General features: G+C 48.0%; 1 protein-coding gene across 4 annotated transcripts; it reads left to right on the plus strand.

The window, feature by feature from the left end:
- The first annotated feature begins 15 nt into the window (after positions 1–15).
- trpm7 (transient receptor potential cation channel, subfamily M, member 7) lies at positions 16–27,882 on the plus strand. Of its 4 annotated transcripts, none has more exons than XM_062472029.1 (41): positions 16–178; positions 5,716–5,795; positions 6,818–6,856; positions 7,540–7,747; positions 8,107–8,320; positions 8,636–8,760; positions 10,007–10,178; positions 10,580–10,754; positions 10,855–10,978; positions 11,115–11,187; positions 12,327–12,427; positions 12,703–12,837; positions 12,948–13,001; positions 13,093–13,233; positions 13,431–13,565; positions 13,785–14,062; positions 14,485–14,713; positions 14,816–14,971; positions 15,293–15,436; positions 16,872–17,000; positions 17,190–17,441; positions 17,776–17,950; positions 18,491–18,623; positions 18,807–18,988; positions 19,097–19,229; positions 19,327–20,117; positions 21,273–21,367; positions 21,946–22,042; positions 22,346–22,425; positions 23,175–23,212; positions 24,306–24,334; positions 24,434–24,487; positions 24,660–24,704; positions 24,846–24,911; positions 25,320–25,603; positions 25,793–25,875; positions 26,129–26,334; positions 26,457–26,508; positions 26,640–26,749; positions 26,868–26,980; positions 27,025–27,882. In XM_062472029.1, the coding sequence occupies exons 1-40, from the start codon at positions 176–178 to the stop codon at positions 26,978–26,980; spliced, it is 5,733 nt and encodes a 1,910-aa protein (XP_062328013.1). In that variant the 5' UTR covers positions 16–175; the 3' UTR covers positions 27,025–27,882. The 4 variants fall into 4 exon arrangements, with proteins under 4 accessions (XP_062328013.1, XP_062328014.1, XP_062328015.1 ...); XM_062472030.1 differs by having other exon boundaries at positions 26,643–26,749; XM_062472031.1 differs by having other exon boundaries at positions 24,309–24,334.
- The last annotated feature ends 95 nt before the right edge of the window (positions 27,883–27,977 follow it).

The raw sequence follows: 27,977 nt of genomic DNA on the forward strand, positions 1-27,977 counted from the left end.
GCCCAGTCAGTTCAGAGTCGCACAATTATGAAAAAGCAACCTTCCGCTGGAGCTGCAGCCGAGGCAAATTTCTCCAACGTCAACTGGGCTTTCCTTTCAAGGCACACCGAGAACACCGCCGATAGATGGATAAAAGCCACGGCGAAGCTCTTCCTGAATCTCAACGGTGAAGAGAATGGTGAGAGGGACTTAGCAAAATAACGTTTCTTAATTTATTTATACACAAAACTGTGTATATAGGTGAAAGGATTTTTGACTCGTGACAGTGCAGAGACGAAGGTACGAAAGTAGTCTGGCGAGTCTAGGCAAGTCGTTACATGCTGCTGCCTGTCAAAAGGCAGATGACCGTGATTTATGTGAGAAGCCTGATTGCCACTTGACTGACTACTGTCAACATAAACAACAATGTGCAGTAGCTTGACAACGGCATCAGAAGTGTATATAATCTAGGCAGGCTACCTAGCAATCTAATATTCGCCGAATCTTCCAGCCGATTCATTGCTAGGCTAGCTAGCTGACGCTAGCTAGGCTAGCTAAATGGGCACGCAGCTAGCCTAGCTAACGCGAGCCAAGATCGGGTATTTGTCAGCCTGTGTGGTCAGTGGTAATTGCAAGCTATCTTGACTGGACAACAATGCAACATTGACACCGAAAAGGCAGGTGTCAAGGCGTATCCACAACAGTGGCAACTCGTACATGGTTATTTGGTGCTAATAAGACTAGTCAACAACTTTAGCAAGGGTAGGTGTTATGTTAAATAGTCGAGCTATCATATTTAATTTAGGCTAGCATGCTAGCCAGTATAGCCAGTGACTGGCGACGCTTTGACACATACAAGTCACTACTAGTGCGTTCGTTTGCTCGAAAAGGCTATAGCCCACATCAGCTAACTTTTGTAAAGGTCTACATCACAGTAGCCATCGACAACAGTATTCTGAATTTATTAGCTAGCGAGGTAACCTCTACGAGAAGCCCTTTTTGTTTTCATAGTTGGGCTGACAGCGTTTCTCTGGTTATGGTTGATTGTGAGTCAGTGTGGTAAAGCTTTCATTGATAACTACCCGACAGGTAGTCTAACGTTAGTCTAAACTTAATAACCATCTCTCTTTGTAGCCTGGCCGCACGATTACACATACTTCTAACCATATAATTGTACACTAATAGAGCCATTGAAACAAAAAGAACTGTACTAAAATGTGAAGTATCTTGTGAGTAGGTTCTTAAAATGATGTGGCCTCTCAAATTGTTCGATTGTGATTTCCAGCCAGTACTCCTCACTTGTCTCCGTGACCTGCCATTTAAAGTGAAAGTATCTGGATGGGAATGTCCTGCATTGCAGATAATACCACACAGTGCTGTATTAAAACTCCATATATTGCCGGACTTGAAGATCTTTTTTTCTCATAGATTTAGAAAAAGAGTCTCAGTCAACTCACATGGTTATTCCTCTCGACGAAGCCAGAGAAGCTAAGCCCATGTTACGGCAGCTATGTCTGTATGCTTCAGTAAATAAGGCCGGGTGGTGAGTCTATTTGTGTTCTCACTTGGTCAGGGGCCCTGGCCCCATCTCTCAGGCTTCATTGCAAAATGGTCTTATTTCCCACAGTACTAGTCTGAGCCAGTCACATGCCCAAGCTTACCCCTGCTGCGAAGGGACATTGCTGCTGTTGCTTCTAGCAGCTCCTGGACTGGACAGGGAAGAGAGATGAAGAGGGTTTGGAACAATGCTCATACTGGTTATATAACTGGCCTAATACCATTGCTATCAGTAACACCGTATCCCCTTACATTGAGATTGAGGTAGTCTATCTGCAGTGTCGTGTGGTTTGTGTCATGGATGGTGAAGCGCTTGTCTATTTAGTGATTGTCGGTTGACCTCTGCTTTGTGTTCCAAAGTAAAATGTCACGGTGTCCGGAAATAATATGCCAGCACCGCTCTGTGGTCTAGTGTGTGCTCCGCAGTCTGTGCCATGCCTCCCTGCACCCCGTTATCTGCGAATCACATCAACTTTCAGCACACACAGGCTCAGTGGAAGATGTGAGATAAGGGTTTTCCAATGGCCGGGCTAGGAGAATGAGAAGAGTTTCAGTTTATTGTTTTGGCATGCACCCACGTAGTTCTCATGTGGTGGCCCCCCTGGAGTGCCGGCTCCTGCTCTGGAGTGCCGGCTCCTGCTCTGGAGTGCCGGCTCCTGCTCTGGAGTGCCGGCTCCTGCTCTGGAGTGCCGGCTCCTGCTCTGGAGTGCCGGCTCCTGCTCTGGAGTGCCGGCTCCTGCTCTGGAGTGCCGGCTCCTGCTCTGGTGTGCCGGCTCCTGCTCTGGAGTGCCGGCTCCTGCTCTGGAGAAGATCTGTGGGCTCAGGGAACAGGACGTCCACTGCGTTACTCATGTGAGAGACATTTCGGCAGTTATTTGGTATGCTGAGACGATTAGCATCCGGGGTTTGCATGAATGTCACAGAAACGTCCGTCAAACGGTTTCCGATTTCTCAGATCCTCATCCTTTCGTTTCAGTTGCAGCCGTAGAGGTCAGTCATTACCTGGGGGGGGGAGACCCCCTGCGATTCCTGCCCTTCCCCGCCTGGTGTTTGCGTAGGCTCGTGTAACTAGGAGTACCAGATGTGAAAAGAAAAAGCAGAATACGACAGATGCTAGCCTGGTCGAACTTACTTGGGCTAGCGTGCCAGCGGAAGCGTGCAGATCTTGTCTGTATCCTGAGGGTAGAACTGGGAGTTGTGCATCCAGTTTTTCTTCTACATCATCACACTGTGATCCTGTGACATTTCACATGAGCCCCCACACTCCAGCCAGCTTCAGGCATCCGTCCTCAGATAGCGCCTGTGAACGTTACTATAGCAAATGGTACCCTGCGATGGTGCTAAGCTAAATGCCTCTACCGTGGTGCGTTGAAGCCATGCCTGGGATCAGGGATAGGCAGAGGTCATGATAATTTCAAAGACCCATATACACTTATGGACATTTTAGTGAGTCATAAAGTGAGTGATGGACCACATTTACAGTATGCTAAGTCAACACAATTACATTAACAGGTCAACCCTGTAACTTTCTCATATTGAGAATTAAAGGCACACAGTATCAAAGTTCAGGGCCATAACTTCTTGCGACTGTACTCTGCTTATGGTACTACTGGTACTGTAGGCATGTGCAGGCTTTTAAACTCAGAAATTCTAGGAAATCGATTTGACTGTCTGGCCAGATCTCTAATCTTCCCTAACTGGCCATAGGGTTCACCCTCAGACAGTTTCTGTTTTACAGATGCTGTAAATCTGGTTTGGGTGTGAATTCTAAGAAGTAACATCAATCTTCCAGGATAACTTGAGGTTAATGTACTGGTACTGCACATTTTACGGGTACTGTTTTAATGTGTTGTTGACACCAGAGTACAAAGATTGTGGGAGAAGTTTTAAATGCTGTTGGGGAAGATGCCTATTCAGTCAGTGCTGGAGATGGCTTAGACATTTAGTGGCTGTATACAGTACACTTCCAGCAGCATTCTGTTGGAAGGAAAATAGTTAATTTGTCTGATGGAAATGGTGGCTTGGTGAGAGAGAGAGAGAGAGAGAGAAGAGAGAGAGAGAGAGAGAGAGAGAGAGGAGAGAGAGAGAGAGAGAAGAGAGAGAGAGAGAGGAGAGAGAGAGAGAGAGAGAGAGAGAGAGAGAGAGAGAGAGAGAGAGAGAGAGAGAGAGAGAGAGAAGAGAGAGAGAGAGAGAGAGAGGAGAGAGAGAGATGAGAGAGAGAGAGAGAGAGAGAGAGAGAGAGAGAGAGAGAGAGAGGAGAGAGAGAGAGAGAGAGAGAGAGAGAGAGAGAGAGAGAGATGAGAGAGAGAGAGAGAGAGAGAGAGAGAGAGAGAGAGAGAGAGAGAGAGAGAGAGAGAGAGAGAGAGAGATGAGAGAGAGAGAGAGAGAGATGAGAGAGAGAGAGAGAGAGAGAGAGAGAGAGAGAGAGAGAGGAGAGAGAGAGAGAGAGAGAGGAGAGAGAGAGAGAGAGAGAGAGAGAGAGAGAGAGAGAGAGAGAGAGAGAGAGAGACTGTTTTTCTTACAGGGGCTTTAGTTAAAGCACTGCATTCTTTTGTTGCCTGACATTCTCAGGTACCATGGTCACAGGTTAGCAGAGCCCAAGTGTGCTCTAACAACCCTCTCTATTGATATCAATAGAACCATGATCGGATGATCATATGCATCCATTCAGACTCATACAGTCTCCTAATTAAAATATATTATTAAAAGGTATATTACAACAAATGCAGAAAATTAGGCCACTAACATTCCAATGCAAGGCAACAATGTAATGATCAGCCATGCAGACAGCTTATAGAAACGAAATGGGTTAGGAAACATATAGGCCTAGCGGCTCATATGACATACTTATGTCTCTGTGGTTGGCGTTAACTCTCAACAGTCCCTGGAGCACTCTGAGAGATCTTGTTAAGATAAACTGAACTGAGGGTTTGGCTTGGAAGACTATGAGTGTTTTAATCACATCAGGTGGTGTGGACATAAATTGCTGAGGCCTCTCTACCACTCTCCTGCCTTTTATCTGCCTCTCTCCATATGGCTCATACTCTCTCTCTCACTCAATCTCTCTCTTTCTCTCTCTCTCTTTCTCTCTCTTTTTGCACCCCACCCACTGTAATATCTAGGTGTCTCACAGACACATTCATCAGGCCTCTCTGTGGCTTCTTACAGATTAACAGTGCCCAGAGTTAGAAGGACACAGCCCCACACTGATCACTCAGCCCTTAACAGAGACCTGCTTCCAAACACCACCGTCATTAACTTTGAGATTTCAGCGAGTGTGTGGAAATCGGATGTGACCGGAGTGAGACTCAGAAGGGGGGGGGGATCTCGCTGCTGATCCAGAGATCTAGAAGGTGGCTGCTGGTGTTTGTGTGGTTGGTAACAAGAGATGCACCAAGGAGCTCTGGAATGTTCCTGTACAAAGCCCTTAAACACAAAGACGATGAAGAGGACGTCCAGGTACCGATCCTGCCTTTCGACACCTGTGCTTTCTTCTCCCGTGTTTTTCATTTTCCTACCAGTTTGTGTGTGTGTGTGTGGTGATGATGCGTCGAGTATGATATAATTGCGGTTGGCCTCAGTGAAGAGGCCAGAGGTTTTGGTGTGCCGGATTGCGTAATCCCTCAGTCAGTAGCCTGATGTCTTTGTGGTCTTTGGGACCGTGGCCTAGTTTTTGTGCAGGGTTTTCTGGTGGTGGGTGAGCCTCATTCTGAGGGGGAACTTTCAGGGTTTGTGCTCTGTGAAGAAGGGGATTACTGTAGCTAATCGTTCACGGGGCCCTGGGAGAACTAGCTGAGGAGGAACAAAAAGGTATTATCGTTATCGAAAATTTTAATTTGGAAATTCTTGTGACATAAATCCTTATGTTGCCATGCCGATGCTGTTTGCGCGAAAGTACTAGCTAACATGCTGAAGTTCCCACTAACATTTAGGAAGTTTATTATTTATAATTGGTTAAACTGAAGGGTTGTATAGTTAATGGCTTTAGAAAGAGACCAGGATCCTACTGATATTGTATTTGGCTTGTTGAAGTGACTGCTGTGCAATACTGCCACAGATGGTTCACCGCTCTTTACATGGGCTATGCTGTTCTCAGGTTATTCCTAATTTACTGTTGAAACTACTGATGAATGCTTAGTTCTGTTATTAACATTTATTTTCTGGTTTCTTTCTCTGCAGTCCCAGAAATCCTGGATAGAAAGCACTTTCACCAAGAGGGAATGTGTGTATATACTTCCAGTGTCAAAAGATCCCCACAGGTATGTGTTTGTGTCATGGCCGTCTGGTGTTGGCCTGCATGCTGATGGGACTACAGTCTAATTGTATAGTGTGTCATGGTATAACCTAATTACATTCTCCAACAGTCAGTAAGCCAGTTCCCACATGATCATATTGTTTATGTCTACTACTATAATTTGGGCTTTGAGTGAGAGGCTGTGCCCGCTATGAAAGGTTGCATCTTGTCTGCAGCACATGGTGGGGGGGGGCAGGGCAGATCAATTTCCTGTTCCTGTCGATGTCTTTTGTAAAGTGTCGTATGAATGTCCTGTGAGTACTTTCTCAGTGCTAAACTTCTGGAATTTGACAGGACAGGGCCAGAATTCTATGGTGCATGCCTGCAGAGGACGAGCAGACCACAGTTTAGGGACACGCACTACATTTGCTTTACAGCTACGTTCCAAAATAGCCAGCTCTTGTGAAAGCACACCGGTAGTAACATGCTTACTAGTAGACACAATGTAACGTAGGTCGCTAACATCCGTATAATCATCTAGTTCTCCTATATACCTCTGTTCCTGTCAAACTGTCATTCAGTGTTCCCTGGTCTCTAGATGTTTAGCCGTGTCTCTGTTGTTCTTAGTTACACTTTGATTGGCCGGAGCTTCCTGTCCTCTTTCCTGCCATCTCTCGCAGTTACTGAGTTACTTTGTCCTGTATGTATTTTTGCAGCAATTATTTTCCGTTTGTATTCTCTTGTCACAATGCAAGTCTGTTAAGCCAGTACTCGTTTTAAATTCTTTTAGGTGATTTTGTTGAGAGGGAGAGGAGGGTTATAGGCATGTTTAGTAACCACAGAGGTGTCAAGGGCAGAACTCACCAAGCACACTTGATTCCCAGCAGATTTTCCTCCAAATCCTAAAAAATATCCTGATGACCCAATTTAGATTAAACCTGAAATAAGTTGGTATATATCTGAATGGAGAACTCCTAGTTTGCTCTTTTCATTAAACAGATTTATTTAAACAGATTTCATTAAACGGGGTAATTTGATCTTTTGCAGATGTCTTCCAGGATGCCAGATCTGTCAGCAGTTGGTCAGGTAAGTGTCATTATTGGAACACAGTCCCAGCATCAGATATATATATATTTATTACAGTTGAGATTGTTATTCTAACATTCTGTATGGTTGCATTCTGTATGGTAAAAATACAGACCACTCCTTGGCACCAACCACTGAAAAACAACTGAACTGTGCTCTCCCGGTTCATGTTTTTTTTGTAAGCTTACTATTTGAAGTAAAAAAATAAATAAAAAAGGAATGAAATGCAGCCAGACGCACTGTATGTTTGATGTTTTAGTATGATGTTCAAAGTCGAAAAGGCTAACATAAGTACAGGATGTACTAAAAACCAATGTGCTATTTTTAGGCACTATAGTATATCAGCTCGAATATTGATCTGTTATTAACGATATCGTCTCAAGGCTATCGTCCTTTGAAGAGATGATAGCTGTAGACGCTGTTGAGTGAAATGAACCTTGAAATGATATTCTGGAATGAGGAAGTGTTTTATATCCTATACCACCCCTTCTCAGGAAATAATTAGCTTCCAGGCTTTGTGGGACAGGATACACATCTACGCCTAAGGTGGCTGGGAAAGGGAACGGGAGCTTTTGGGTCGGCCCGGCCATTGGCTGGCTCGCACACCGGAAGGGTGTGACTCTACCGGCTCGTGTGTCTCTCCTACTGTCCTCGTCCAACCCCGTCTCTCGTCTCTCCCTCAGGTGCTGCTGTGGGCGCCTGGTCAGGCAGCACGCTGGCTTCACGGCCAGCCTGGCCATGAAGTACTCGGACGTGAAGCTGGCTGAAAACCCCAACGCCTCGTTGCCGGAGCTGGAGGAGTGGTCCGTGGACAAACACACGGAGGAGAGCCCCACTGACGCCTACGGCATCGTCAACTTCCAGGGAGGGTCCCACTCCTACAGAGCCAAGGTAGAAAACACACACACGCACACTTCAGACTGGGCTGGTTTTACTGTCAACAAAGGACAAGTTAGGTCTGGTTCTTATGGGGAAACTTGTCTTTCCCTCTTTCATAAACCTGAACCTAGTGTTCCACCGACGAAATGTGAGATCCGAGACTGTGTAACATTCACGTTGCATTATGACAGCTAATCTCTGTGACATATTCCAGCGGAAGTGTTCTATAAGAATATGAGGAAACCCCCTCCCGCTGATCGCCTCAGCTAACCCTGCTACCTGAAGGGCTACAACACCATTCGTTTCATGTTAACAGTAGGATGGGCTTTGCCTGCTTCCTCACCCCCCTGTTCCGCCGTGTGTGTGTGCAGTATGTGCGCCTGTCCTATGACTCGCGGCCGGAGAGCATCCTGCGGCTGATGATGAAGGAGTGGCAGATGGAGCTGCCCAAGATCCTCATCTCTGTCCACGGAGGAATCCAGAACTTTGATCTGCACCCTCGGATCAAACAAGTGGTGGGCAAAGGGCTGATCAAAGCTGCTGTCACCACCGGGGCGTGGATACTCACTGGAGGGGTGAACACAGGTACACACACACACACACACACACTCCTTCCCTCAGTGTGCTGATTTGGCAGAAGTGACTTAAGGTCAGGTTAAAGGGGGTGATTTGTATTTTGTGTCATAGCGTAGGTGTGGCGTGCAACTCCAATCATAGTGTTTAAGTCATTGCTCAGTGGGTCAATTAACCAGAGTGGTCTTTACTCCATTAAGTGACCCCCCCCTACAGACTTACCTGCAGAGTTGGACAAACCTGCACTCTTGATGGTGGGGCATCAATGCAGTTATTTTGCCTGGTTATTGCTATCCATACTGATTGGTGGATGTCATTGCATCCTAGGTGTGGCGAAACACGTAGGCGATGCACTAAAAGAACACTCTTCCAGATCCTCACGGAAAATTTGCACTATCGGGATCGCTCCCTGGGGGGTCATCGAGAACAGGAACGACCTCATCGGGAGAGACGTGAGACACGGATTATACGTCCTCATCTCTGCTTCACATGTCCTCATCCCTGATTCACACGTCCTCATCCCTTCTTGTCCTCATCCCTGCTTCACATGTCCTCATCCCTGCTTCACCTGTCCTCATCCCTGCTTCACATGTCCTCATCCCTGCTTCACATGTCCTCATCCCTGCTTCACCTGTCCTCATCCCTGCTTCACATGTCCTCATCCCTGCTTCACATGTCCTCATCCCTGATTCACACGTCCTCATCCCTTCTTGTCCTCATCCCTGCTTCACATGTCCTCATCCCTGCTTCACATGTCCTCATCCCTGCTTCACCTGTCCTCATCCCTGCTTCACATGTCCTCATCCCTGCTTCACATGTCCTCATCCCTTCTTGTCCTCATCTCTGCTTCACATGTCCTCATCTCTGCTTCACATGTCCTCATCCCTGCTTCACATGTCCTCATTCCTGCTTCACATGTCCTCATCCCTTCTTGTCCTCATCTCTGCTTCACATGTCCTCATCACTGCTTCACATGTCCTCATCCCTTCTTGTCCTCATCACTGCTTCACATGTTCTCATCTCTGCTTCACATGTTCTCATCCCTGCTTCACATGTCCTCATCCCTTCTTGTCCTCATCACTGCTTCACATGTTCTCATCCCTGCTTCACATGTTCTCATCCCTGCTTCACATGTCCTCATCCCTTCTTGTCCTCATCACTGCTTCACATGTTCTCATCTCTGCTTCACATGTTCTCATCCCTGCTTCACATGTTCTCATCCCTGCTTCACATGTCCTCATCCCTGCTTCACATGTCCTCATCCCTTCTTGTCCTCATCACTGCTTCACATGTTCTCATCTCTGCTTCACATGTTCTCATCCCTGCTTCACATGTCCTCATCCCTGCTTCACATCTCCTCATCCCTGCTTCACATGTTCTCATCACTGCTTCATATATCCTCATCCCTGCTTCATATCTCCTCATCCCTGCTTCACATGTTGTCATCCCTGCTTCACATGTTCTCATCTCTGCTTCACATGTCCTCATCACTGCTTCACATGTCCTCATCACTGCTTCACATCTCATCTCTGCTTCACATCTCCTCATCCCTGCTTCACATGTCCTCATAACTGCTTCACATCTCCTCATCACTGCTTCACATCTCATCTCTGCTTCACATCTCCTCATCCCCCCCCCCCCATCTTCTATTTCATTTTCTTTCTCCTGTTTTGTCTTTCCTCCTTCCCACGGCTCCAGGTGATAGCTCCCTACCAGACCCTGCTGAACCCCCTCAGCAAGCTGAACGTCCTCAATAACCTGCACTCCCACTTCCTGCTGGTGGATGACGGCACGGTGGGGAAGTACGGCGCCGAGGTGCAGCTGAGGCGGGAACTGGAGAAACACATCAACCTCCAGAGGATACACGCACGTAAGAGCCCCGCTCAGCCATCACACACCAGGACCAGGGCCTGAGAGGCAGCAGTGTCGCGGCTGCAAAACATGCGTCTTCAGAAAGCCCTCGCCGAGGGGCGTTGCTGTGGGTCGGCGTGGAGCTGTAGATCGCAGCGAGCAGGAGAGATGGGTTTGGGCTGAGAATTGGGAGGATTCGGGTCACGTTGTCCCATAGAGTTGAATTGGGGACTTTGTCTTTTCCTCTGGTCTTCAGTGCAGTCTGCCAGAAGAAGATAACAACACACAAGCTATTATCATCTGAACCGTAACTCCACAGTTATTAGGGTGTGGGCGTTGGAGTCTCTGAGAGGCCCCTAACCTTGAAATAGAAGGCATCGAACTTGCGTTTTTAACAATGCATTTTGATGTGTCTTCTAGGAATTGGTCAGGGGGTCCCGGTGGTGGCACTGATCTTGGAGGGGGGTCCCAACGTCATCCTGTCTGTGCTGGAGTACCTACAGGAGAGCCCCCCTGTCCCCATTGTGGTGTGTGAGGGGACCGGACGTGCTGCTGACATACTGGCCTACGTCCACAAGCAGACTGAGGAAGGAGGGTGAGACACACACACACACACATATCTGAATGCACACAACGCCTCTGTGCCGAAACCCCCATCCAAACGGGACTAACTGCAGCTTCTTTCAACCCCGTAGTGGACTACCTGACGGTGTGGAGACTGAAATCATCGCTACTATAAAGAAAACCTTTAACTTCAGCCACAGCGAGGCCATCCATCTTTTCCAGACGCTCGTGGAGTGCATGAAGAGCAAAGAACTGGTAAATGCTCACCTTCGGGATCCCCTTAGACACAACCAGCTGACACAACCAGCCAACCAGGACACCTACGAGATATGAAGACATGTCTGATCTGTTGCGTATTTCATGTTATTGGTCGTTGCTCTTTGAACGACAGATCACTGTGTTCCACATCGGCTCGGAAGACTACCAGGACATTGATGTTGCCATCCTGAAAGCATTGCTAAAAGGTAAACCTCCCATGCGTCTCTGTCCATCTTTTCTCCCTTTTGTTCTCTGTCAAATCTTTCTTCCAATGCATGCATCTCTGTCTGTCCTCCAGATATCAGGTTGAGGACAGAACGTCCTGCAGAGAGAGGGTCAGGCCTCCTTTGTCGAGTAAAATATTTTCTTTTCTTTTTCACGTGTCTACGTCAACCTAAGATGTGTTTTGAGAGCCGTCAGCCATCCTCTTGTCTCTGCTCTCGTGCTCCTTGAGAGATCACGTTACCGGCGTTCACAGAGCCCTATTCTTCCAACGCCCCCCCCCCTCCTCATCTCAAGCCTCTCTCCTAGCCATTCTTCTTCTTCTGCAGTCTTGTCAGACAAGAGAGGGAGATACCTCTGAGGGGAGAGGCTTCTAGGTATTCACTTGTGTGAAGCAATCGTGCTCCCCTCACTCCCTGTTACTGAGTGCCGTAGTCCTGTACAGTCTCTGCTCCTCTCAGACAGGAATGTGTTTGTGGTCCACCCACCCTGGTGAAAACCCCTCCTAGCTATTGGATTCTGGGGAAAAATGGGTTGAGTCAGTTTAAGAGATCTGGCCGAAAGACAAGTCTTCCCCAGGCACATATTTGGCTGTTAACCCAGCAATCATCTTGTTGAACCAGTAACGCACTGGCACATTCTGTAGAATCCTCCAAGACTCCAAAAAAATGCATTTGATACTTTAAAGCAAACCAAAATTTGCTAGCGTTTCCACTCAAGTAAACGGAATAGAATAGATCAATCCATGAACCTTACTTCCCCGGCTGTGATGGTAGTTTCGTGTTTGACTGTTTTGTGTAAATGTGCAATGCAAATCTCCCACATTAATCTGGCTGTCTCAAAATCTGCTCCTGCAAAGGTCTCAAAGTTGTTGAACAGAAAAAAGACTTCCTCATCGGGCCATAGTCTTTCAGGAGGCAGACGAATCCCCTCACAGCCAGTTTAAAATGGGAGTGAAGTTCAAATCCACATTGGGATTGGACCATGTAACAAGATAATCTGTGATGGGCCTATGGATATTAATGAATATCTCTTACTGTCCTGTTCTATAGTGATATAAAAAGGTTCTAGTCCTGCTGGTTAACTGTGTGTGTGTGTGTGTGTGTTCTTCTGCCCTCCCCAGGAACTGATGCATCTGCGTTCGATCAGCTGGTTCTGACTCTGGCCTGGGACAGGGTGGACATTGCCAAGGATCATGTGTTTGTCTATGGACAGCAGCTATTGGTACGTGTGTACAGGCAACAGCTGTTGGCATGCCTGCACAAATTGACTTTGGACATCCTTTTAATAGTCAACTAAAAAAAACACGCACAGGGCCAGCCAGAGTTGCCAGCCAGAGACTTTGGGACTTTGTTTGTCTAAACTAAGACGATTATACATTTTAAATTCCACTTAATAATACAATCATTTATAGATTATAGCTATTATAGTAGAGTGTTTGTCAGCAAATGAGCTTAGTGGACAAGTACACTATATCTCTCATGAGTGTGTGTGTGTAGGTGGGTTCCCTGGAGCAGGCCATGCTGGACGCCCTGGTGATGGACCGGGTGGAGTTTGTCAAGCTGCTGATTGAGAACGGTGTGAGCATGCACCGCTTCCTCACGATCACCAGGCTGGAGGAGCTGTACAACACGGTAGGTCACACGCCTGCCTCTCCGCCTGCCTCTCCGCCTAGACGGTTTGGGACGTTTTCGTTAGCAGGTAAAATCTCATATCAAACCCCTTTTGCTTTTCTCTGTTCTAGAAACAATCTCCAACCAATCCTACTCTCTTCCACCTCGTGAGGGATGTCAAACAGGTAGACACCCAGATACACAGACCGCGCGCTGACATCCATCCCCGTTATGTCGTTCACATGGCTCACGTCTCTGTTTGTGGCTCGTCACCAGGGTAACCTCCCCCCAAACTACAAGATCACCCTGATCGACGTGGGCCTGGTCATCGAGTACCTGATGGGCGGGACTTACAGGTGCAACTACACCAGGAAGCGCTTCAGGATCATCTACAACAATCTCCACGGCAACAACAGGGTAAGAAAAAAGTGGACGTTTTACATCCCTCAATCCATTTTCAGTTGTCCCCTTTTTTCCGAACCAATGGTGGTTCTTCTCAGAGATTGAGATCAGAACGTCCCTCCGCAAGGTTAGCTTCCACCTGTGTGGCTGCTGCAGCCTGACGCCCTTTTTAGCTGTCGTGTCTAACATCTCTGGGGGGGGCGGGGGTGCAGCGGTCTGGCCGCCACGCTGCAGGGTCAGGCGGTCACCTGAGGAAGAACCACGAGGCCTTCAGCATCCAGGCCGACAAGAAGGAGAAGACCCGACACAACCACTTCATCACCACCGCGCAGCCCTACAAGCCCAAGGTAAAGCCCCCAGTGGGGATTCATCCAGGCGCCTTTATCCAGAGTGACAAAGTACTGGGGGGGGTTTGAACCTGCGACCTCTTGATCTGCAGTCAAGTGCTCTAAACCATTGAGCTATACCCTCCCCTGCATACACCCAATTGGCCCATATGAGGGACAAATGCAGTTCCACTCACGACCTAACTAACTACCTTCGTAAATGTTACCTTTCTCCCCCAGTTGGAGTCGACCAATGAACAGTCCAAGAAGAAGAGCAAGGAGGAGATCGTGGACATAGACGACCCAGAGACGAGGAGGTTCCCCTACCCTTTCAACGAGCTGCTGGTGTGGGCCGTGCTGATGAAGAGGCAGAAGATGTCGCTGTTCTTCTGGCAGCACGGGGAGGAGAACATGGCCAAGGCCCTGGTGGCCTGCAAGCTCTGCCGCTCCATGAGCTACGAGGCCAAGAAGAGCGATGTGGTGGACGACACGTCGGAGGAACTCCAGGACTACTCCAAGTAAGACATGCTCACGCCCCTGACGCCCTGAAAGAGCAAGCCTGCTTTCAAGTGTTATTGTCAGGTGCACAGAACGACACAAGGTCAGACTGGGCACTGAAATTCTTGGGACAAGACAACGCAAGCAACCTAGCACAACATATAAGTACTAAGAACATAGACTACATCTATGATGAGCGCAAATAAAATAGAATAAAATAAAAATAAAATAATAGTAATGAACATCCTAATATACAAAAAAAAAAGTATGCAATATACAATAATACACATTATACACATAATTTCAACTCGGGATCAGTGCTGTCACTTAAGGAGAGTTGCCAGAATCTCTGTTCTTATAGACTGTAGAATGTCTGTTTTTGTGATGGTGATAATGACGATTATGGTGATGATGATGATGTTAATGATCATGATGTTTGCAGTGAGTTTGGAACCCTAGCCGTGGACCTCCTGGAGCAGTCGTTCAGGCAGGACGAGACCATGGCCATGAAGCTGCTGACCTACGAGCTGAAGAACTGGAGCAACTCCACCTGTCTGAAGCTGGCCGTGTCGTCCCGCCTGCGGCCCTTCATCGCCCACACCTGCACGCAGATGCTGCTGTCCGACATGTGGATGGGACGCCTCAACATGCGCAAAAACTCCTGGTACAAGGTGACCCACCTCACCGGTCATGTCGCGCGGACGCTGCTACAGTTGGGTGCGAGCTCACCCCAAGCTCTTTGAGTGTAACGCTCGCGTGTTCGTGTTCTCCAGGTGATCCTGAGCATCCTGGTTCCTCCTGCCATCCTGCTGCTGGAGTACAAGTCCAAGGCTGAGATGTCCCACATCCCCCAGAGCCAGGACGCTCACCAGATGACCATGGAGGACAGCGAGCACAACTTCCAGCATACGTCTGACGACATCCAGATGGTCTGAACACACCCAATGTCTGAACACACCTTTCGCCCATTTCTGTTTACATTACATTTAGTCATTGAGCAGACGCTCTTATCCAGAGCGACTTACAGTAAGTACAGTACATTCTCCCCGAGGCAAGTAGGGTGAAATCCCTTGTCCAATGACGCAACATAATTTTTCACGGCCAGGAATCGAACCGGCAACCTTCTGATTAACAGCCCGACTCCCTAACCGCTCAGCCATCTGACCCTGATCTGTGTGTGCGGTTGTCCCCACCGCGTGGCCGAGCGCTGTGCCGCCCGCTCACGTGTGTCCTGAACTCTCTGCTGACAGGACGTGTTCAAGGAGGCGAGGGGGGACGACAACGTGGAGGTGAAGACGGAGGCGGAGACTCACTTCCGCTCCAGGAGACTACCCCTCACCAGGAAGTTCTACGCCTTCTACCACGCGCCCATCGTCAAGTTCTGGTTCAACACGGTATGAATCCCTCCCTCTGTAAACCATATAAAATATATATACACACACACACAAACTTTTTCTTTTGTGTGTGCCTTTTTTTGTGTCAGCTTTATTTGTTGATAGGACAGTTGCAGAGAGACAGGAAAGCAGGGAGAGAGAAGGGAAGACATGCAGGTAATGGGCCGAGCCGGATTGGAACGCAGGTTCCTGCTCATGTCACACGCTCTAACCCTTGTGAGCCAGCGCCCCCAAAACTAACCACGTTTGCCCTCAGGGTGGTTTCCAGGACCCCGGGCCTCATTTGCATCTCCTAGGAGGGAATTGTGTGGTTAGTCCTTGGCCAGGTCCAGCCTTGTAGGAGCTGATACCATCAGTGAAATGCTGGACCATATAATTACCCCTGCTCCACTGCTTATCAGCCCTGTTACCATACCTGCTGTTCCTGCCTCAGCCCTGATCCCAGCAGTGATGGGCCCTCAGGCTCAGCCCAGTCACCACCCAGGCCCCCAGGGAAACACTTAGAATGAGTAATGATCGGGAGGGTGGTGTTTTCATTGTGTTTGTTTCCAGCAGTTAATGTGTCAAGCCCTAGCGCTTGCATGGATCTGAACTCAGATGGACAGATTGGATTTATGTCTTAAGTCAGTGTTTGTTTCTCACCTGGCTCTGTGTGCTTTCTCACTGACATTCCTGCTAGCTGGTTAACTCACAGCTTCTGATTCGTGAGGACTGGTGCAATGCCCATGATGCAGTTGGAGAGTAACGTTGGTTAGTTGATTCCAACTTAATCGGAGTGTGTGCGCCCATTCTCATAAAAGAGATGTGTTCGGTAGCAGAGTCTTTACATAAAGTACCCGTGACGCAACGCTTGTAAACTTTTAGACCTATTGATTTTTCACAAACGGCTCGTCCGCACAAGAACTGCACGTCCTTGGGTCCTGATCAAGACATCCGCTGACTTCCAACAGCATACAATGCCAATAATCAAGAAACACGCTCTCAAACACAGAGATTTTTAGAGATGTAGTTAGATGGGGTTCTGTTGGTAAAGTTTGTCCTTTTTCCACAAAGGAGAGTTGGGTCGGTCAGAGAGAAGGGGAGAGAGCGCACTGGAGCTGTGTGACGGTGCATCTCTAAGTCACCCCCCCCCCTCTTCCTCTGAGAACCCAGCGCTCTGCTCTCAGGCTGGACAAAGCCAGAGGCTATTTGCTCCTGACTCAGGATGTCAGAAGGTCCAGTCTCTGAGGAGGAGGCACTGCTAACCTCTCCTAAAAATACTCGTGTCATGCCTTGTAACATGCTGTGTGCTTCAAAATGTACCATAACAGTCGTATCCTTGTTTTCCAGCTTAGCGAGTGAGGAGGTGGGGGGCGGGCGTTTTTAAACGACCGTCTTCACTGTTCTGTATGCAAGCTTGTGTCTGAATCTGATGGGTTGTGCTGTTCCTCGTCAGATGGCGTACCTGGGTTTCCTGATGATCTACTCCTACGTGGTCCTGGTGAAGATGCCGGAGTGGCCGTCACCTCAGGAATGGGTCGTCATCCTCTACATCTTCACCTCCGCCATCGAGAAGATCAGAGAGGTACTCGTACTGCTCTACCAATCTGTCTGTGTTCGTCCTTGACCCGGCCATCTAAGGAAGCCATGTTTATCATGTCGCGAATTAACGAATGCCAGTCCCTTCCGGAAAGGGTGTCCAGTCACATGCATCTCCCAAGGCTCTCCCCACCGTTCACTGTTCTCGGGTTTTGTTTTGTTTTTTTCTTCCCAGATGTTCATGTCTGAAGCAGGGAAGATCAGTCAGAAGATCAAAGTGTGGTTTGGCGATTATTTTAACCTCTCTGACTTTCTGGCTATCGTCACCTTCTTCGTGGGCTTTGGGTTGAGGCTGGGAGGAGATGACGTCTTCATCCCAGGCAGGATCGTCTACTGCCTCAACATCATCTTCTGGTACGTGCGGCTGTTGGATATTTTGGCGGTCAACCAGCAAGCAGGACCCTACGTGATGATGATAGGTAAAATGGTGAGTGGTCTCTAAAGCATTTGGCAGTGGCCTTAAATGATGATAAAGCAACCTCTTTAAATGGGAAAAAAAAACGTTTTTCAAATGATTATCGCAGAGAAACCTTTTACCCGAAGTGGTTAGCTATAATTTGGGCAATGCTTAAACCGTCATGAACAGACCATTAAGTACTATACCCAAAGTCCAAAATTGGTGCCACAGGAAAATGGATCAAATTTAGACTTTGGGTACAGTATACCTGGAATACAGTATATAGTATAATGTTTCAGCCTACTTCGAGATGCTCAGAGGAGGTGACGTTGTATAAAGCGGGTGTGTGTGTTGCACGTTCTAGGTGGCCAACATGTTCTACATCGTGGTGATCATGGCTGTGGTCCTGCTGAGCTACGGCGTGCCCAGGAAGGCCATCCTCTACCCCAACGAGGAGCCCAGCTGGAGCCTGGCCAAAGACGTGGTGTTCCAGCCGTACTGGATGATGTACGGGGAGGTGTACGCATACGAAATCGATGGTAAGGAAGACTATGATGGTAAGGACAGTTTTCCTACAGCTTCTCACCACCAGCATGGAGGCTGATTTGTCACCAGAAAAGCACTGGAAATCAAAACCCACGTTGGACTAATCATCGCGCCCCTCACCCCCCCCTGTCTAGCTCTGGACCTGTGGGGCTAAAGGCCTTGTTGCAGGCATTTTGTTCCCTCCCAGTGCTCTAACTCACCTGGTTCTCAGCTTAGCGGCCTGTAAGTAGGTGTGTTGATGCTGGAGTGGAACAAAACAGCCTGCCCTTGCCCTGACCAAGATCAGAGCTGGCTACATCTCCTTCACACGTTGTCTAATTCATATTGTGTAGCAGAAGACACCAAAATAATGCTAAACCTGTTAAAACTGCTCAATTTTATTATTGAATTCTAAGAAAAATACTGAAGAACAGCTTAGTCAATCAGTATATTTTCCAACCACTGATGGGCTGTTTGTCACGTGATGGTGTTGGGGCACATTTGTGCGGTGTGTGTGTGTGTGTGTGTCTCATTGTGTAACCTTTTCTCCGCAGTGTGTTCCAATAGCTCTGAGAACCAGATGAAGCCCCTGTGTGCGGCCGGCGTGTGGTTGACACCCCTCCTACAAGCAGTCTACCTCTTTGTACAGTATATACTCATGGTCAACCTTCTCATCGCCTTCTTCAAGTAAGACCACCCCTGCACTTTAGTCTAATTAGCCTATTTTCAGATATAAAACAATACAATACTTTTTTTTATATATTCCTTTAGCTGACAATTTTATTCAAAGTAATGTACAGATCATGTGGACAGCTTTACACAGTCTTGTGTGACAGCACATTTATATGGGTCTTTCTCTTTGTCCCCCAGTAATGTGTATCTGCAAGTGATGTCCATCTCAAGCCTGGTGTGGAAATATCAACGCTACCACTTCATCATGGCGTACCATGAGAAGCCAGTCCTCCCCCCCCCCCTCATCTTCCTCAGCCACCTGGTGACTCTCTTCTCCTGCATTTGCAGGAGGAAGAGGGAGTACCGCACACATGGACCAAGTATGAGACAGCAAGAAATCCCCTCTGTGTTTCTCGGGCCTGAAAAGATTCTTCTGGAGTCTACTAGAATCGACCCAATTCAGCTAATCGGGTACTCCTTCTTTTCAGAGTTGTTTTTGACAGAGGAGGACCAGAAGAAGCTCCACGACTTTGAGGAGCAGTGTGTCGAGACGTACTTCCACGAGAAGGATGATCAGTTTCACTCTGGGAGTGAGGAGCGGATTCGAATTACCTCAGACAGGTGGGCTCGCCGTGTCATGACCAGAAGCCAACCGTCTCCCTGATTTGTGCCTCACTGTCGTTTTTGTAAACTGACATTCTTGTCTCTTTCCTGACAGGGTTGAGACCATGTGCGTCCAGTTGAAAGAGGTCGGGAACAGGGTTAACTTTATCAAGCGCTCTTTGCACACTCTGGACTCTCAGATTGGCCACCTTCAGGACCTCTCGGCCCTGACGGTGGACACCCTGAAGGCCTTGACTGCCCAGCGGGCCTCCGAGGCCAGCAAGGTCCACAACCAGATCACCCGCGAGCTCAGCCTCTCCAAGAACGTGGGCCCGAGCCTGGGCCCCACGCCCGGTGACGCTGGCCCCCTCTCCAAGTCCTCCGTCCTGGGCAAGCGCAGCGTCGGAGCCTACTTCAGCTCCTCCTTCGCCCAGCCGCCTGCCAACATGGCCGACTCTCTCTTCGGGAGTGGCGTGGATGGAATCGATGGGTTGGGTCTCGGCCGGAGGGCAGGACCAGGGCCGGCGCTGGACCCTTCCCCTAGCCCAGCTCTGAGCCCAGAGAGGATGGGGCTGACTGGGCTGGGCCACCTGGCTGCAGAGGCTGGCTCCTCGGGCAGCGCCAGCGCCAGTGCCTTCACCCTCAGTGCCATGGCCATGTCCCCCCCAGGCCTTCGTCACAGAGGCCGCTCCTTCACCCAGAGGCAGCTCACCCGTCCACAGGAGCCAGGCCTCTCCGACTCCCCCTCCAGCCTGCCGAACGTGCCCTCGCCCGACGCTCAGTTCTACGTCAGCACCCCCTCTCAGCCCAGCGGCTCGAGCCACCCTGAACTCACCCTGGGAGGAGGGGCCCACGTGGACCCCATCCAGCCAGATAGTGTCACTGTAGAGTTTGGGGCGTTTGTGGGTAAGTGTGAGCACGGAGATGATGAGAAGCAGCAGGAGGAGGAGTGCCCGGCATGTGTATATCCTAGTGTTGTCATTGTGTCTACCGCTTCTGCTGCAGCTGCCCCTATTTGCTTGCCTGCTCCTTCAAAGAGGGTTAGAATAAGCAACTGCGTAGAGAGACATTTGACAGATGGCGGGGAGGGTTACGTGAACGAAGCGTTTTGCGACGACGAAGGTCGATCCCAACGAGCGCGGCAGAACACGGGTGCGTTGGGCTCTCAGGCGGCAGGTAAACCGGCCCCATCACAGCCGGACGACTGGCATAGAAACAGCCCCCTACCTGGCTGTGCGCTGGCCCCTGCTGTGGTGCCCAGGAGACCCCACAACCGGAGGAGCAGTGAGGGGAGTGTGTCGGGGCCTGTGGCCCCTCGAAAGGCCTCCCAGCTGGGGCAGAGCTGGCATGGAGGCCTGCTGTACAGATGGAGCGCAACCAGAAATCCAAGCAGTTACAGAGGTTTGAGTCTCAGTCTGAGTCTAGGAACAGGGATTGTGGCTGCAGGGTGCTTGGGCATCTTTCCATCTCTCTCTCGTTCGCTCTCTCTCTTTGTGAAGACATCAGAAATGACTAATGGAATCCTCTCCCCATCTCTTTGGTTAGAAACTAATATATATATATATTTTTTTTTTTTTAGGACTGTGTTGGGAGTTCAATTAACAATGTTGACTGTCTTACACTGACTGCTTGTTCCAATGTACCAACTTTACCATGTTTGTATTTTATTTATTTAAAAAATAATAATTGTATAGCATACTCATTCTACCTGATATGTCAAAGTTTTTAGTTTGAGTTTTTTTCTTCTATGGTTACAACCTTTTTGCATCAAGACAATGTATGACTGTCCGACTGATTGGCAGGGTGTTAACACCATCTCTTCGTTGGGCTCAGGATTTGTTACAGAGGTGAACGGTGGAGGTGTTTTTCTGTCTTCATCAGTAACAGGCCTGAGTCAGGCTATCTGGTTGACTGTGGTGCTATACTGTTTTTGTTTTTCTAAATTGTCTCATGAAAAGATGTTGACTGGATCCAGGTATTAGTGAGGCTGTGGTGGCTATTAAAGCCAGCCACCCCCTGACCCTGTCTGGGATTGACTCATTCTGCTCCTTTGTCACGTAGGTCATAAAGACAACCTGGAGCTGCAGTGCTCTTTCCCCAAAGAAAGCCCTTCTTCTAGCCGCCAGCTCAGCCCCGCCACACACATCAGAGAACAGGTGTGTGTGTGTGTGTGTGTGCGTGCCCATTCGCCCTCACCTAAAGACTGATGCTGTTGTTCACACTATAGATGGTTCTTTATTGGAAAGTTGGCTGTTATTGTATCCCTGTTTTTAAAATGAAAGGACGGGAAACAAAGGCCGGCTCTCTGCGTGTTTCTGGCATTTGCATAAAACCCCTCCAGGGCAAAGCAGACTTCCACAATGGCTCTTTTACATAATAGACCTGCCCATGCCTGCTGTTTTCAGACTCATATCCAAGCTCTTGGTAGAAACAGCAAGGTTGACCAACCATGTTCCTGGAAAGCTATCATCCTGTAGGTTTTCACTAACCTGAAACGGCTTAAGATCCGGCTAATTATTATTAGAAAACGCACAGGATGGTGGTTGTCCAGGAAGAGGGTTTTTGCAGCTCTGATGTGGAGGACCTGGGTCCCATTATCTGCCCTCAACACTGCTGTTTCAATCTGGCCTGTGCGGTTGGTCCTTTGACCAACCCTTGGGAGGTGACGTTAGACTTCTAGAATGTAAAAACGTTGGCTGGTTCTCAAAGTGTCTCGTCTGTATGTCCCCCTCAGTCACAGCTGGAAGGCCACGGTCACATGAGGACAGTCAACTCCTATGCCGGCTTCACCGAGTTCGACAGGAGCCCGGCCTTGCTCCACCCAGAAGCCTGTAAGACTCGTAGACACGCCAAACACACCTGTGAGCCCTCCTCTTCTGCTCCCACCAGTCCTGGATTTATCAGAGGGGGGCCGTTAGTGATAAAAGACAGTCATCTGGTTCTCAGTGACATCCTCCATGTCAGTCCTGTGCACCATCTGGCTGAGTCTGGCACAGTGTTAGAGTTACGATCCCATTTTTGGAAACCGTATTTGACTTAAAATGCCAGACACTACATGAATAAATAAATACAAAAAACCTTTGAAATAAACTGTAAAATAGTGAGTGTAGTCCCTGGCTTGCTTCTCTCTGCAGCTCTGACTAAGAGAGAGAGGAACAGAGTGTCGGCCGAGGACATCAGGATCCACGAGGAGCACAGGGCTGTGCTGCTGCTGGTGAGAGGATGTTGTCACCCCCCCCCCCCCCCTCGCGTGTTTAGTCTTGTTGCACTGCCCTATCGTCAGAACTGGGTAATATGCGGTGATGTTATTGTGGCACTATCTGATCAAAAAGAACACAGGCCGTTACTTGGCTGTAACTTCTGAAATACTGTTAGAACTTTGCACTTCTGGTCCTTGAATATCTGTACTTAGTGTAAGCAGTATTTGTATGTCGCTTTGCATAAATCATCTGCTAAACGAATTCATGTCAAATGTAAATATTAGTCTTGGTAGGAAAGTCAATGATCTTAGTTTTCGGAGAGTACACTTAGGAATGGTTTGCTGGACCCCATGTTAGTTTCCTCAAGGATCACAATGATTCTTGCTTAGTCTTGCTGCTCTTGTTGGTTAGTGGTAACTGATTAAAATTGTTGTACTCGCTGTGAAATATTTTTTACTGTTGCTTGCTTTTCTACAGGTATACTTGCACTTATAGCGATTCATGTTGTTTAATTGTAACTTGTTTAACTACATGCTCTTGTGGTTCTTCCCTTTGTCACTTATTTTGGTTGTTCACAATATGTGCTTCATATTTTGGCTACCCGCAATGTTTTTGGGGCTATCTTGTTGTTATTATCAGTGACCTATGCACTTTGTAAAGCTCTCTCTTGGAAGTCGCTTTGGATAAAAGCGTCTGCTAAATGAATAAATGTTAATGTACACCCGCCTTTGTTGTCAACTCATGTGTTTCCTTGTCTTTCCAGGAAAGAGTGCAGGTCAAGTCGGCACAAGCCAGCAGTCTGTAAGTATCTCTCAAGATTTTGAGGCATGAAGACACGCTAATGTGTCATGCCGTTGCCATATACTTTGGGTGGCAATGTTAGCTTGGTCCTAACCAGACCCTCGTACATTTCACTTGTACAGAGGGTCTGGGATCGCTCCATTGACAAGCGTTAACTTCTTTGAAGGCGGGTACTCTGTTGAAGTTTCAAACTATTGGATCTGCCCAGAGCCACTCTGATCTGCCATAACCAATCGCTAGCGTTCGCCTTAGCCAACTCCTTCACCACAGCCAACTCCTTCACCACAGAGCTAGCTGCCGTAGCTGGAAAATCAAACTGTTCCCGAAACCCCGTGGGGAGGAGGGCCACAACATCATGACCACCAACAAAACTCAGCAAGGATTGTTCTTGCTCCGGCTTTAACTTATGGATATTCGGCAGCGTTGCCACAACCGCAGAATAGCTTTGCTCGCATCTTTCTCCGCCGCCATTACTGAACTACAACTCAAACTAGTGCACGACATCAACGTCATTGTTCTCAGCCACTCCCTCTGTTCGCTGATTGGACGTACAAAAAAATTGTTTCTGAAAACCGACTGATGCATTGAAATCCCAGACCTAGTACAGAAGCAAAATCCAAATTGAGCGGAAGTACGTAGGAGGGCAGAGCCAGGCTAGGGCAACATTACATACATGCCCAGTTCTCAGATCGCCTCACCGACTTGTTCTCTCTCACCGCCACACTTTCACGTCAAACTTTCTGTAGCAAAAACTGGTTGGGTGTAGTATGATCCTAGTACCTGGCGTTCGTCCAGGCTTCACATTCTCAACCTACACTAACTCCTTACCCCCTCACTGCCCTTCCTTTCCCCACGCCCCCCCTCCCCGCTCTCTTTATCCTGTATCAAAGTCCCCCCCCGCTGTGGTACACTGCCAAACCTGGATTAGCGTTACCATGGTGACAGCTTGGCTCTAAATGGACCTTTTGTTTTCTGTGTGTGCCTGTATTTGAGGAACCTGAGGTGGGAGGCAGGATATGTCTTCAGGTCTTTTGTAACACCAACAGGTTCATAACAATACCAAGTTAACTCGTCTCTTCTCCTCTGTGTTTAGCAGGGCCCCAGGGGAAGACACTCTGAATGGTATGAGCTTTTGAGACATTTCCCACACGTTGTGTGTCCCTCAGGGCTCTGTTGATAGTGCGTAGGTGTTCATGCCCTGGTGTTCTTACTTGGTTGCAGCTGCGGCGTGTCTCTACACATCCAGGCATGCTCACCTCGGGCCACGAAAAGACTGTGAGTCCCTCCTCCACAGCCACAAGAAAGCTTCTACCTGCATCTGCGGGGCGGGACTTACTTTCTGTGATGTTTTGGTTTTTTAAACGAATACATTCAACCATTAACCGTTTCTGCGAAGTATCACAGAGGAAGAAATGCTTGACTTCTTGTTGTGTTGTTTACCACACAGCCATTGGATCCCCCTTCAAGCCAATGGAAAGCTACCAGTATTCAGGTAGGTTTTGTGTGTTTGTAGATTACACATGGAGTACACTGAAATCGTGCGACTAGTTGTGTAGGTAGTTGTGTTACCTCTGTTGGTGTGTGATGTGACAATACTGGTGTGTTTGAGGATGTTAATCATCCCCCCCTGCAGCTGTAGAGCGTAATAACCTGATGAGGCTGTCCCAGAGCATTCCTTTCACCCCGGTCCCCCCTAGAGGTGAGACACAGTATTACACCTGGCACCTGCTGGTGCATCTGATCTGTTTAACAATTGTCTTTTTTAAATGTGTATTCATTTAACAGACACTCTTATCCATAGCAAAATATATAAATAGTGCATGAGGTGCAGCAAATAACCAAGACCTGGAAGTGCACAGTCCAAGAGTATTTTTAGTGATTAGTACCAAGGAACGGTCCACCAGCAAAACAATGAACTACTACAATATTACATAATTTGTGTTATATTCATGGGTTGGTATCATCTCTGCATTAGAAGGAGAGATGATAGCTGACACTAGTATTCCTAGCCTGCCACCTCTCTCCCTGTTGCATAAAAGCCAGAGAAGCAAGTCTCCAGCCAAGTATCTTTCAGACCAGTTCACCCCCTGCTGCGCTGCCCCTGCAGGTGAGCCAGTGACAGTGTACCGCCTGGAAGAGAGTTCTCCCAACACCATCAACAACAGCATGTCCTCCTGGGCCCAGCGGGGTCTCTGTGCCAAGATCGAGTTCCTGAGCAAGGAGGAGATGGGCGGTGGTCTGCGGCGGGCCCTCAAGGTGCTCTGTACCTGGTCGGAGTACGACATGCTGAAGCCAGGACACCTTTACATCGTCAAGTCCTTCCTGCCGGAGGTCATCCAAACCTGGCAGAGCATTTACAAGGAGGACACCGTGCTGCACCTATGTCTCAGGGTAAAACACACACACACTCTCCTGTGTCGTACAGGATATGGAAGTGCTGGGAAGTTCCTCGGTCACTGTTCGTCTCGGACGTCTGATCTCTTGACCGGGGAAACGGGCTTGTGAATGGAAATGGCAGCGTCGCGATCGTTTGATAGGGAAATGGAAACGTCACGCTTGATCATCCTTATCTCTTCCCAGGAAATCCAGCAGCAGAGAGCAGCTCAGAAACTGACGTTTGCCTTCAACCAAATGAGGCCAAAGACGATCCCATATTCTCCCAGGTACACACACACACACACACAAACAAACCGAAACTGAACTGCATGCTTGAGCTACTAATACAAGTAGAACGCAAGAAGGTGTTAATGTATGCCACTTTCATGCTGTATTCTTTTAAATAATAGGCCTATATGTTAAACATCAACTTCAGGTTTTGTGTCAGTAGTACATTGTACACCATGGGCCTACGTAAGAAGTCACATCTGCACCTATAGCCTTTTCACCGAATAGAAAACCCTTTCACCACCCTTGCAGGTTTCTGGAAGTTTTCCTGCTGTACTGTCACTCTGCTGGCCAGTGGTTCGCTATAGAGGAATGCATCACAGGAGAGTTCAGGAAGTTCAACAACAACAATGGAGATGAGATTGTCCCTACCAACCTGCTGGAGGAGACCATGCTGGCCTTCAGCCACTGGACCTATGAGTACACAAGAGGAGAACTGCTAGTGCTGGACCTGCAAGGTAACCACTCATTCAGACCCCCCCCATACTAGCTACCCCCCATACGAGCTACCAGGTATACGGGAATACATGCAGTGATACCTGCAGACTTGACCAGTAACTGGCTTTCTGTGTGTCCATAGGAGTCGGGGAGATTTTGACTGATCCGTCTGTTATAAAGAGTGGCGAGAAAGGGTGAGTGTTTTTTTTTCTGGGATGGTTACAACTGAATGCTTCATGCTACTCTATACTGTATGAAAGGAAATGATCTTGCCATTCTGTACCTCTTTGGGCACCATTAAAGTAATGTTGGCTCCTGTCCCCAGCAGATCCTATGATATGATATTTGGACCTGCCAACTTAGGGGATGACGCAATTCGAAATTTCCGAGCGAAGCACCACTGCAATTCCTGCTGCCGGAAACTCAAACTTCCAGGTAAGGGGAAACCAGTGTTTTCCTTCCCCTCTTGACTGGCTCCAATACTCCACCAGGTCGAACCCTAACTGGTTGTATATATACACAAACCACCTCTCCTCCATTCTCCTGTTGTTAGATCTGAAGAGAAACGATTACACACCGGATAAACTGACCCTCCAACAGGACGACTCTCACGACCCTGGGGGTGGGCTCAGGGAGTCCCGCCAGTCCATGAGGCTGATGCTGTAGGTGACCTGGAACCACCACAACCGGCCAGTGCTTTGATGCTGTAGGTGACCTGGAACCACCACAAGCGGCCAGTGCTTTGTCCCCACGGTGGGAGCCACAGAGGTGCTAGTACGCACACCTCCACTGGAAGAAGTCACGCCTGGGTTTCTATGGAGACCGATGCATGCAAGACTGTGTTACGTTTTTGTTTGTCCCACCACGCCGCAAATCATAAAACATGATTCTATTTTTAAGATATGTAAATGGAGGAGGGGGGGGGGTGAGGGGGGGGGGGACTTTTACAAATGTTTTTTACAAGTTTGTATGTTAATGAGTATATATAAATAGCTATCAACAGGTACAATATCACTGAATAGAGAGGGCCTAGTATTTATTATGAACAATAAGGTGTTGCCTTGTAAAGAACTTCAGCAGTTTTAAGTGCATTGTCAGTTGCAGCAGTTTTGAAAGGGACATCCTGCTGATAGGCAGTCTGCAAGACTTAATGCAGAATGTCATCAGATTTCTTTATTTTATGTAAGTGTCATTGTATTATGGCATTTGTGGTTCAAACTTAATGGAGAAAAAAAAAATCTTGTAAAATATGGGCAAATTGCAATGCAACTTGTACAGTACAATATATGTCCTTTTTATGTGTTGAACTTTTAAAGTGTGTCCACCAAAAAATGCTGATAGTTTTTTTTAATGTTACAAAGGTACTATCCTTATTTCTTTGTCATCAAGTATTGTATGAGCAAATTACAATCTAGTGTATCTTATAGATACTATTATCTGGCACGAGTTGAACAGATGAAATAATGATATTTTATGCAGGGGAAGTGAGATACTTATGGGTATATTACTGGATACATTTTTTTTTTTTTTTTACTGTATATATCATTTTAAACTAATAAAAAGTAAAAAGAAAAAAATCCTGTATATGAATTAGATACATACACCCCTTTTCAAACATTCAAACTCAAACAACTGATGTTGGTTGGATACAGTAGTGATGACA

Source organism: Osmerus eperlanus, chromosome 10, assembly GCF_963692335.1.
Source record: "Osmerus eperlanus chromosome 10, fOsmEpe2.1, whole genome shotgun sequence".
Lineage (NCBI taxonomy): Eukaryota > Metazoa > Chordata > Actinopteri > Osmeriformes > Osmeridae > Osmerus > Osmerus eperlanus.